At 39.7% G+C, this 12,976-nt stretch overlaps 1 protein-coding gene across 4 annotated transcripts in view; it reads left to right on the top strand.

Moving 5' to 3' along the window:
- APP (amyloid beta precursor protein) overlaps positions 1 to 12,976 on the top strand; it is a 378,216-nt gene that overhangs the window by 327,375 nt on the left and 37,865 nt on the right. For all 4 annotated transcript variants that reach the window (XM_006264124.4, XM_019476143.2, XM_019476142.2 and 1 more), the window contains one exon: positions 12,244 to 12,465. In XM_006264124.4, the coding sequence (XP_006264186.2) occupies positions 12,244 to 12,465 (222 nt within the window). The remainder of the gene's footprint in view (positions 1 to 12,243; positions 12,466 to 12,976) is intronic.

Here is a 12,976-nt window from a genome sequence, read left to right as displayed (position 1 = left end):
CTTTGAAGCTCTCTGTTCTGGAACTCAGACCATTAATAAGCTTGTTAAATGACACCAGCTTGGGACAGATCTCTGTGGACACTCACTTGAAACCTGCTGCCATTCTGCCATTGATCCATTTATAATGACCCCTTCCTTGCTTGTAGTTATTGGGTTATCTAATATTAATTGTATCTAGCCCACATTTTTTCCAATTTACTTATGAGATTGTACTGTGGAATTTGATCAGAAACCCAGCAAAAAGTCCAAGTATACTATATCTATTGCACCCCTTCATCTATCCAACTGGTTTCTTTATCAAAAAAGGACACCAAAAAGAATCTATTCCAGCTGCTAGCATCATCCTTTCCTCCCCCAGATGTATACAAATTGACTTCTGCATCATTTGTACTTATAACTTACCATGTACTGAAATCTGGTTACCCAGTCTGTAATTCTTTTTAACTGTATAATTCTATAGAATGGAATCTAAGAGATTGTCTACTACGCCATCTCAAATCCTAGGATAGATGAACGAACCATCTTTAGGACTCTGGACAAGTTTTCCTTTGCTGGCAAATTGCAATTCCTTACTGAGCATCAGTTTTATAGCTGTCTACAGCAATTATGTGCATATACTCAATATGCTGTGTATGCAGCTAATATCCCAGTCACTCTTCCAGAGAGTGAGTTTCAGGAATTCTTGTCAGAGTAGTTTAAATACTGCAGCCTGTTCCGATATATAGGTGCCTTTGGTAGAGTAGACTGTCACAGATGCTAGTGACAAACAAAGGGCTTGGGGATTAATTTTTTTGTGGGGGGGGGGGGGGGGGGGGGGGGCGTTTTTTGACAAAAATGATCTTTTGAGACTTGCTTAGTGGACGTTCACAGAAGGTTGTATTGAAGTCAAGAACCAGGTGCATCTAGCTAAATATTGTCTTCTCTGAGAGAGAAAAAGAGTTGTTTAACCCTTTTAAATATTATTTAGTGGTTGGGTTGATAGAAATATTACAGTAATCCCCCAGTTGTCTCCTGTGCAATTTAGTCTATAAACAAACTTGTTTTACAGCAACATAGCAACAAAGAATTCTTAAGTGCCAGATTTAATTGAAGCAATTTCCAGGATGGTACCAGCCAGATAGGAATTTTGTCATTCACAGCAAAGATTTCTTTTAATTTCCTAGTCCCTTTTCCAGAACCACATACACAAAAAATGCTTTAAAAACTATTGAAATAAGATATACATCACTTTCAATTCTGGGAATATCCAGAATACATCTTGCTTATCTATGTTGCTTATCCAGAACTATGACTAAATATGTAAGACTTCATGAAACACACAAGTAGTATAAGGGCCTTTTTACACCTGTGTCCAACCCTGCGCTCCACTGCAGCATGTCTCTCACCCCCAAGACCTGACCACATGCCGCTGCAAGGCCTGGCCTCTGGAACAGGGTAGAGCTCACAACTACTGCACAGCAGCCCAAGGCCAATTTCTGCTTATCCCACGCTCCTTGCTGTGCAGGGTCTGGCATCAGTTCCCCCTGCCTGACTTGGTTGGCAGGTGCCTGAAGCCCCTGAACCCCTTGTAGCTACCAGGAGGCTCCAGGCATGGAGCATGGGGTTCAGCAATGCTTGTCCAGGCTAGGGCTACACAGAGCAGGCAGGGGAGGCTGGAGCAGGAAGTCCTGTCCTTGTTACCACCCCTCTTCCCCACTGCCCTTGGCATGTTCCCAGACCGCTGCGCCTGAGCAGAGCAAGCAAACTCCAGGTCTGTGGTGCTGGCTCTGCCTAGCAGAAGCAGCAAGCCTCAAAGCTGTGTATAGGGACAAGACTACCCCCGCTGGGCTTGGAAGGCAGCTGGGAGTGACACAGCCTCCCCACTTGCTCTGTGCACCCCCAAGCCAAACAGGCATTACCAAGCCCTGCGCTCTATGCTTGGAGCTGCCCGGATGCTACAGGGGCTTCAGGCATTTGCCAACCGTGGCCCCTGTCAGGCAAGCCAGGTGGGGAGAGCCAGCAGCCAGATCCTGCACAGCCTGGCATACCATGGAGTCAGTGGGAATCAGCCTTGGGTTGCCATAATGCAGCCACCAAGCTCTGCCCTGCTCCAGCCACCTGGCCCTGCTGGGGCATGTCCAGGTCCTGAGTCCCAATCCTTTTTTCTCAGGGAGGCACTGAAGCTGCTAGGTGCGCCGGGGCTGTGGCACTCGCTTAGCCCAAAGTCCCCAGGGAGCAAGGTACCGTGCCTGGCCCTGCTACACCTCAGCACCCTACTTGCCTTGGCTCAGGAGGGGCTACTGCATCTTGGGATGCTGCAGGACTTCAGTTTGGGAAGAATAGCTTTCTGGAGTGGCACATGTTAATGGAACAGGAGCAATATTAGGCAGATTAGGGAGAATCCTACCCTGGAGTGGTGTAACTTTAAGCTGAAAAATGAGTGCTTTAGCCACTTAAAGGATGTTAAGGTGCAGCCAGTCCAAGGGGTAAGAGCTCCAAAAGCTTCCCTAAATTACCATGCAACAAGGCCCTAAAGCTGGCAAGTTTAAAATCCATATAATTCTAAGACTTTTAATTCAGTGCATCAGGAGTGTGTTCTTATCTCCAAAGAACTGGAGGAACCCAGAGTTTAGAAGCATTGAATTGTTAGTATCCATAATCCTCACAGGTTCTCCCTTCACCCCTATTGCCACCAGAGTCCATCAGAGTTAGTGATGTTAGGTGGGATTTGGACTGCACTGTTTTACATACTAGCAAGTTATAAGGCATAGGGGTTGTGTATTTGAATTTTGCTGGGTAGCTAGAGGGCTTGCAGATAGCTAACTTCCTTTACCTGTAGAAAAAATAATATGGTAATGTTCTATAGAAATGATTTATTTAAATGTTTTTTTCCTGTCCTACAACTTTGCTTGTAAAACTGATATTTTATAACTCACTCAATTGGGAATGTCAGTTTATTTTGACTTCATCCATGTGCTGTCTTTAGTTTAGTCAGGTAGCAAGCAATGTAATGATTGCTGATTAATTGGGAAAGAACTGGCCAAAGTTCCGTTTTAAATTGGCAACCAGCTCCAAGGCATTATGTGATGATTAACCATGTGAAATGATGAAATGTAGTGAATGTTATTGATCATGTATTTCAATTAACTCTTTCTAATGGTCTTTTTCTTAATTGGGATTATAAACTGTCCACTAGACTCTCTCAAGAAGATTGTTCTATGTTTCAAATTCATATATATCATTGGTTAGTATTTTCATATCTTTTGAGCCCTTCTCTGTCCTTCTCTGTACATTCCCAGAAAGGAAATGACCAAGGTCACTCTGATAAGCTCTCCATTCATCTCAGAATATGGAAATCTCGTGTTGGGCAAATTTGTCTAAATAATGATTCTAAGGATTGTTGCTGTACTTCAGGTTAAATAAATGTATAATGTGTGTAAAATTGTTTATATTCTTTTTTCCCCCCTGAGTACCTAGAATATGGTAGATTCTGTATATCAGGCATGGAAAAATGCCAAGGGCTTCCCATCTGTATACTAGGAGAGAAATAGCTTCAGAAATAGTTTAGAATATGGTACTTTCCTCAAGTTCAATAAGTGCATGCTAGACCTCCTCATGTTTTAAACAACGTTTGCAAACTAGAACTTGGTGCAGAAGATAAGAAGTCAGCTAAGAGTGTCCTAGAGATAAGTAATGTGGTTTGAATAGCAGGTTGGTGCTCTAAATATGTTGAAGGCAGAAAGTGTCAAGGCTAGGAGATTACAAAGGACCAGGCACTGACAAGAGTTTGAATCACAGGAATGCAAACTGAGAAGAATAGTTTTTAGGATTTAGGTATTAACCAGATAACTCTACGTTTGAAACCTAAATGCAATTGCTTCTCTTTTTCTTGATGCAAGTGGTATCATAAAGTATTTTTTTTGTATGTAAATACTATTTATTTTAATATCTGGCTTTCTACAATTTTCAGTACGCTAAGAAAAATGAGTAGTGGAGGTTACAGGATTAAAACCTGTGCACCTCTCTGACGTTCCTTAATGGTTTTCTTCAGTCCCAAATTGTTCTTTTGTGTCTCTTACATTCTTTCTCCGTTATTTACTGTGGTTGCTGTTGCTTTTAGGTTTATAAGGTGAACATTTTGAGTTGGGAGGCAGAGAAGTTTTTTTTTTCCCAGTGTACTAGAACCCCATCAGTACAGCGTTTAAAAGTTTTGATTTATTACATTCATTCAGAATTTACTAAAGAGGTGTAGAAAACAGCAGTGCATATCAACTTAAGTGAAAGTAGGTACTTTATTGAAGTAATATAAAAAATGAAGGAACTACACCTAATTACAACCCCCCCCCCAACCAGTTTATTACAGAAAAGTAAAATATGTCTTTACTGCTGAAGGATTTTATTAAACTGATTGTCTAAACAGCCTGGCACCAGGTTAGTAAATTACTTTTTGGTACTGTTTGAATGCTTGAGAAATCACGAGCTTCTATAGCGGTGTATGGTAATTTCTGTTTTTTGAAAAATACTATCACATTAACCAATTTTAATATAAAAGTAGCAATAGATCTTGATAAAAGCAGAGGACAAGTCATACAATTAAATCCTGTAGCCAAATTAAAAGTACTTTAAAGAAAGTGCAGGGTTATTTATTCCTATTTTTCCAGACACACCCAAAAACCTCCAGTTTTGGATTCTGTCTAACCTACTCAGTACAATATTCTTGGTCTTAACAGAAGAAAGCAGAGTAATTATTAATTATATCTGACAGTTAAATATTTGGTAAGCTTTATACATTCAAATGTACACATATGCATAAACATCCATTTAAATGCATGCAGTCATGTGAGATTTAATTAATGGCAGGTAGGTAATGGCCGGATTAATATGACTGCTATTTTCTTTTACTTATGGCAACAGTATTATGGCAGACTTACAGAATTAGACAGGAGGCCAAACCAGAGGTTAGTGGTTGTCTCTGAAAATCTGGAAACAAATTTGTCTTCCCTATCTCTGATATTTTCATGACAATCTTTGTCTGAGAGAATATTTAAACATGTTGAAATGAGTCTGTCTTGAAAAAAGCACTAGTACAAATACTTAAGTCAAACGGAAATCCAACGTTAAACGAAAGTTAGCTTATGCTTAAGTGGTTTGCTGAATTAGGTCCTCTAAGATTTATCACACCTCTAAGGTTATGCATTACAAAGTTACAAAGTGTGATCATTAGAGCATTATCAAACTCTGTAAAACTGGGAAAGATGCAATTTGGCTCTATTCAGAGTTAAACTAATTCCTTTTAATTGTGCAAATCCAAATGTAACCAGTAAGCAGATCCAACCAGAGCTTTGTAAACTGTGATCTGTCTACTGCAGGAAATGAGAGTAGCTTTCTTGTCCATATATGGTGAAAATAAGAGAAGTAGTGAAGTGTAGTACGTGCAAAATGAGCACAAGCACTAGGTACCAGAAGCTGACAGAAAGGTGAGATGTCTTGCCATTATTGTGTAACGTGGAAAATCATTCCAATCTGCAGTGTTCGTATCAATATCAAAACTGTTGTAAATTTTTGGGGTGTTTGCTTCTGGAGTTTTAGTTTAGGTTCACTGCTCTCATAGTGCTGGGGTATTAGTTTTATTAAGGAAGAGTCCTTAGGGTAAGTGTTTTCTGATGTCTTCAATAAACATTTTTTCCCCAAGAATCCTGGAAAAAAAAAAAAGAAGCTTTGCTACCTTATTAAACCAGAAGCTTTGATAATTATAACATAGACATCTTTCAGATAAGTCTACAAAGCTACTGCTACAGCTTTTTCTCTCTTGTTTATATCAGTGGTGATGTATATGATCTTGGAAAAATCCAGAAAGATTATTCTCTGTGCATCTAGGCTTTTTAAGGGTCTCAATTGCTCATTGAAGAGACTCTCATACTGGCTTAGTAAAGGTTTTCAAATTAGATGATCTGCTGGAAAACTACCCAAGTTAGTGATGAGACAAGGAAAATTTCAAGTCTGATAAGCTGATAAAGTTTCAGTTTCAATATGGATCTGAACACTAAATTAGGCCCACTTCCAATGTTATGCAGTAATGCTAAAATATCATACTTTCATCATCTGCAAAGCACTCAGGCAGCAAAGCAGTTCTAACACCCTGCAGAAAACAAGTTACATTTCATAAACTTCTGGTTGGATTTTCCCATCAGGTTTTATCTTGACTTGCTCAACCCTGATTGATTCTTTCTGTGTTATGCAGAGTTTGATAATGCTATAAGGTCATAGTCCTCTGCCGTATTAAGCATGTGATAAATTTTAAAGGATGAAAGTCTGCAAAACGCTTAAGCTCATATTTTACATTTCATTTCAAACTTGTTTTCAGTGCCACTTAATTATGTGCTTGAAGTTAAGCATTTGCTCAAGTATTTTTTCATTCAGGATGGACTTAGTTAAGAACATGCTCAGGTTTTCGCTGTCAGTGCCAGAATGCGAGTGTTTCCAAAATCTGGTGGTTTTGTGCCCTACTATAGGAAAGTATGGCACTGTCATGCCCCCTGTACTTCAACTATCTCTTTCTTCACTACTGTCTCTCATGTCCCCCTTCAGCTGCCACTGAAGATTCCTGTCACCAGCAGCAATCACCATCAAGGGAAATTGGTGATAAGGAAAGCAGCAATGGGGGATGAAATTGGGAAGAGAACAGGGAGAATCAGCCACAAGGGAACTGAAAGGTGGGGGGCTGCACATGCCTCTTCAAGGGTATGTGCCCCATAGTTTGGGAAACACTGCAAAATGCAGAATTTCATTTGCATTGATCTCTCATACTCTTTTCTGTTGCTACAGTAATCACATAAATTCAATTCAAAATAGCTAGTCTCTATGAGAGATTCTTTAGGTATGCAATCAGAGAGTGAGCAGATTAGCTTAACTGGGTCTTGGAAATATTGAATGAATCATGCTGTAATTTTCATTGATACAGTTTTGCCTGGGTTCACCTGATCAGGTATGTGAGAAATAAATATTGATTTCAATATGAAATGGAGATAATAAAGAAGCTATTAATAGTAGACAATACAAGAGCAGTTGTTAATAGAGAATGCCCGGTTTCAAATAAGGCACTTTTTACTACCCCTTCACTCTTTAGGGTTCTTATCAGCAAGTATGCAGAAAACATTTTGGGCCATAAACTTGTCCCTTTCACATTTTTTCTCTAAACTAATACGCTATTTCCTTATGTAAAAGCAACTGTATATATCTCATATAAAATAGCCTGTGTGCACTAGGTTTGTTAATATGTCACTCTTGTTCATTGGGCTGACTGAAATAAGTCCAACAGATTTTTAATGGAAACCAAGTCTAGGATGAAAAAATTAATTAACATAACTTGTTGGTTAGGGTTTTTTAAACATTTCAGCAGATATCTTAATATAAATGCAATTATACCAATAAAGAAGTACTTCTGTTGGTACAGCTTCTTTCACTCCCTGACCCAGTGCTATTAAGAAAACCTTGTCAAGTTTACTCTTACTAATTAGTTTGCTTTTGTTTGACCTACAAGGCTGACCTTTTTTTAAGATTTGGATTAAATATATTTAGAAACTGTTGCCAATTCACTGCATCCCTGCTGTATGGGTGCTCTTATTTCCATTTAAGAGAATGCGTTGTCAATATACCATGAAGCAACTGATGCTCAAGTTTACTTCCATGTTCATGGTTTTGCCCTGTGGTAAGTGGATGCAAAACTTCAGTAACTTACCCCTTTTTCACCAAAGACTATACAGAGGTTATGGGGAAAGATATGCTTTGAGTGATTTCCAAAGGGAAGGAGTAGCTGCTGCTTGAGAGCATGCAGTTAAAGTTATGGTGTGATTGTTATGTGTGTGAGCCTATCGTGATACAAGTGAGCAAATGTCCCAGCTACTGATTTTCCTACTTTGGCATTGCTGCAGGCTCACGCATAGGTAACAGCTACAGCATAGCATGCAATCCCAAACAGTGGCAGCAGCCCCTTCCACTATAAAGTCATCCCAGGTGTATGGCTTTTCATACCCAGAGGTAAAGCTTCTGCTGACTTTTGGGTAATAATGTTCACAAAGGAAATTACCACAGAGCAGCTGACCTGCACTAAAATGCCCCTCCCCTTTTGCCCTGTTCATGCGATCATACCCTCAGACTCAATAATTGGCTTTAGCTAAACTGATAGAAAAACACTCAAAATGAAGAAAGAATGTCCACGTTGGACCAGTTTTTGAATGAGTTTTTAAGCATAATTTCATTGAAATAACATAATTTTCTCATGACACGTATTCAGGAAAATATTTGCCAGTCTGTTGAATTCAAGTGGAGGTTTACATTTCATGGTGCTGCTTGAATGGATTGGGGACAGAAAGGAAGGACTTTTTATGTGATTGATTTGTTGGTTTTAACTCATTACAAAAACTGTTAGTTAGGCAGAAAGCTTCCTTGCTTAACGTAAGGGCAGCTTCTTTTGATTGTGTTGAAATTATTATTGATTCTAAAGATGCAACCTAAGTAAGGACAAGCATCCATAATCATGTGGGTAGCTTTTACTTAATTATAGTAGCTCAGTACACAGAAAATATAGTAAAGTACTAAACCTGATACCCTATGGAATTTTAATTATTATTATTAATAATTAGTAGTAAGTAAAATATTTAATTGATTACTGACATTGTGAAATAGCCTTTCTGTCCCAGCAACTGGTACCTAGTCTAAACTGGAAAGTTGTTCTAGCACAGCTATTTTGTTAGGAGCATGAGGAAATCATACCTTTCAACCATATGCCTATGCCTGCAAAACTCAAGTGCAGGTGCACTACATTGGAAAAGGAGCTCTTTGCTCCTGTAAAGTGGGCCTCCACCAGGAGGACTTTTCAGGATAACCGTACAAGTATAGAAATACTAGTAACTACTTTCTAAGAAAATAAGACCCAAACGTTAGAATGGCTTATTCACCCTAGAATCTCATGCCCATTAGGTGCTGCTATGGCAGAGGTCTCAATCTCTTTGTCTTTTCCTCCTGCTTTCCTTGCCATGGCATATGTCCGTCTGGAGACAGACAGCCACTGGTTGTGCTTTTCCAACCACTTCCCCAGGCGTGTCTCTTGTTCCAGGATCATCTTCTCCTTTCTCTTGAGCACAGGGCAAAAGGACAGATAGGGCTGTACTAGAAGAGATTGCTAAGAGAAACTTAAGAGGCAAGAGACCTTACTAAAATTATCAGGGCTGAAGTAAGCCTTCCATTCATCCCAAGAAGAAAACAGGGCAGTCATGGAAAAGAGGTAGGATGTGGGTGAAAATGTTATGGGACTAGGAAAAGAATCCAGGTTTTAGGATGCTTATTAGTCCTGACCTTGAACTTTCAGCTGCTCAGAGTTCTCTTGTGGCTGTTCTTGTATGTGTCCTTTTTTAAAGTCTCAGTTAGTTCTAGATGTTGCTCTCACAATGCAAAAAAAAAAAAAAAAAAAAAATGGGGGGGGGAGTCAAACCATCGTGATTCTTATTGATGATAGTTTCTATGTATTGATGCAGTGACATAATGTGCTATATAGGAAAAGAACATCTATTTCAGGATTTATTTATTTTTTTTTGGTCATTGTGGTCAGGCATGAAATGAAATCTTGAGGAACAGCCTGAAAATTATCTACTTTCAAGCTCTGATAATGAAGACATTCACCAAACAACAACAAAAAAGTGATACCCACTTGAATGCACACACCAACCTCCAGCTGTGTCCCTCTTATCAGCTTATTTGGAGAATTATCTTTGCAGGGCGGGGGAAATTAAGGGTTGGCAGCTATGATTAAATGGAGGATACTCTATTGAGGAATAACAATGTGTTTTATGGCTTAAATTAGTGTGATTGATAGTATCAAAAACCACTGATAATTTGAGCAAAATTAGCATTGAAAGCAGACTCTGAGATTTGGCAGCAAATAACAGAAATAAATGGAAATCTTGAAGTAGTTTTTGTAGAAGCCAGTGGTTTGTACGGTTGCAGTGAGAGGTTCTGAATTGCTTTCTGACCAAAAGTGATGAAAGATTGTTGTATTAATGCAACCTTGGTCTCAAGTCAACCAGAAAATGTACTTGTATTCTGATAGTTCAGCTGCACAACTGTGTATCCAAGGCTGGAGAACTATGCCACATCTCAGTCCTTTCAGATTAAAACCACTTGGAATCAGCACCTCTTGAATTGTTTTAATTCATCCATGGTAGCTCATGGGTATAACTACAATACTAGAAACTCCAGTTCTTTCCTGTTGATTCTTTTATTGTCATGCTGTTTCCATGACTTTTGTTTGGTGGGGCCTGTTTTCATGGCACACTCCCTAGCATGCTTCAGTGTAGTATATGCATACCTAAATTAATAAAAGTTTAAAGATACGGCATTAAGGAGAATAAATTGAACTGGCCCTCCATGCTGCAGATTTATTATGCATCCTATGAAATAAAGTTATTTTGCTTGCAATAAAGCCAATGCAATGAACAGCAATTTAAAAGTTATACAGGCTTTATTTACTATCCTAGCAGGTCATTTTAATGGATTTTCTAAACATATTAAAATTGAACTGTGCATGCTGCCTACTGTGCATATTGTGTATAAAAACACATCTCCCTGTTTAAACACAATCCTACACTTTACAAGGTTTTGGCCATGATTCTCTCATGGATCCAAGGTTTCTGGGAACAGAAAAGGTGGCATTATTTCAGACCCATGTTTTGTGCCATCCCACAGAGTATGAGGCAAAGTATTTTAGAGTCTGCTTTAACTTACGTTGCTGAGAGGATCCCCTAAGGATGTTGTGCCAGTGGAGGATGGGCAGAGTGGAGCAAAGTCTCTTCTCCCCCTGGATGTTCTCTACAAGAGCATACGTATGGATGACTCAAGAGCTCCCTCTACCAGTTCTGCACCTGGAGAAGTCCTCAACTGGTAAATTATGGACAGTTATGAGTCCACTTGCACCATCAGAATAGTATTAAGCATCTGGCAACAGAATGAAAAAAATTGACTCTTAATTTCTATAAAGTTGCAAAATTCAAATTCAGTGGTACATTAGATATCCAGTGTGTTGTATTTACAAAGAAGGGGGAAAGACCAAAGCAATCCTTAATGAGAATTATTGCATCACTAGTTGTCATTCCTTACCCCTAAAATGTGACCTTTACGGTGGCTTATGTCTAAAAATGTGTCCAGTTTTCAAAACATCAGTATTAATTACCATCTGCTTTTCTGAGCACCTCTTGACCAGTTTCTTTCTTGGCAGCTGTTTGTTTATTAAAGTGCTTCAAGGTATACAGGTAGCTTGTGGTCCTACTCAAAGAACTTCCAACCCAGGTTAGCTTGTGAGGATGGAATCGGGGGAAGCCAAGGAGCAGAGAATAATAGGGGAATGAGAGCATAGGTGTGTCAGTGATGAGTTGTGCATAGAAATCTATTTTTAACTAACAAATTTCCTCAAATTATGGAGTTATAGCTTACATGGTTCTTTCCTTAAATGGTTCAGATTCCAACATGATGGATACAATGTTACATCTGTGGGTATGGCGAATAAAATATAAAATCATTCTCCAAGGATTTAATGTATTTTCTTCTTTCTTTTTCTTTTTTTTTACTAGTTTATATTTGCTATACTTTCTAGAACTTTATTTCAGTACGTGTTCTAGGTTCATGTTATGAATACCTTATACAAAATAGTTAGAATAGAACTGCATTGAAATGGTGCGGCCTAAGGAACCTATTGAAATGGTTTCCCCTAATTGGCTCATGCTGTCTCTCAAACACAGTCAGATATTGGGGCTTAGAATTCCTAAGCCAATGGAGATCAAGATCAGGAGCATTGCAGCAATAATGATGTGCTTTAACTCTCAGTGATAAAGGAAAAGAAACCAGGGCCCTTTCTTCCTATGACTTCCCACCATGCTTATTTACATCCTAACGTTAACATGGAGGGAACCGAATTGTATTTTCCCAAATGTGGGACATGGAAGAAGGGAGTCACAAGGCTTCTGAAGAGAAATGGAACTACTCAAGAAAGAATGGGTGTCAAGCTGATGATGTATATTGTCTGACTGGAAAAATGCATCAAATATTTCTGGTCAGAGTATAGAAAATGTTAATTGTATCAAGTTTCAGGGTTTCATTTTTTTCTGGAAAACTTACCAGAAAGAAAATGTTGCTGATATATAAGTACTTACATCAGGAGAATCAAAATTGGGTCCTCATATACTAACTACAGATTTCTTTAAAATTTGTTTTCAGATGAACTGCTTCAGAAAGAACAAAACTATTCTGATGATGTCTTGGCCAATATGATCAGCGAGCCCAGGATCAGCTATGGAAATGATGCCCTTATGCCTTCATTGACTGAAACTAAGACAACTGTTGAACTTCTTCCAGTGGATGGAGAATTCAGCCTAGATGACCTTCAGCCATGGCATCCATTTGGTGTGGATTCTGTCCCAGCTAACACTGAAAATGAAGGTAACATAGGATCTCTTGGAAGAAGTCCCAGAATATTTGGATTTGAATATGGGCGCACCAATAAAAATTTTTTGGCCAATATCGTGGCCAGTTATTAACCAGCCATATTGGCTGATACCAATCTGATAGCCAATATGCAGCCCAGCAGCTTAGAGAGCAGCATCTGTCTGGTAAGCCTGTGGGGGATGGAATGGGCATGGGGGAGGGAAGAGGCAGGAGGGAGCAGATCGAGGTCCCCATGGTGAGGCAGGGAGTGGGGCAGAGGCAGGAGCTGCCCAGCCAGGGTGGTGAATGCAATCCCAGGAATGGGGCAGACCCACAGGCGGCTCATGTGAGAGGTGGGGGGGGGGGATGGTTCCCTGCCACTGCACGCATCCCAGGGGGAAGTGCAGGGCATGTGTGCCCCCAGATTTATGCACAGGTGAGGGCAGGCTACCTGCTGCAGACTTGGGGCCAGAGGTTGTGTCAGCCTCTTCCAGCGGGGGGCTGGGCTGGGGCTGCTCTTGGAGCG

The sequence above is a fragment of the Alligator mississippiensis genome, chromosome 1 (genome assembly GCF_030867095.1).
Source record: "Alligator mississippiensis isolate rAllMis1 chromosome 1, rAllMis1, whole genome shotgun sequence".
Classification (NCBI taxonomy): Eukaryota; Metazoa; Chordata; order Crocodylia; family Alligatoridae; genus Alligator; species Alligator mississippiensis.
Note: the sequence above shows the minus strand (reverse complement) of the source record. Positions and strands in the feature narration are given on the sequence as shown.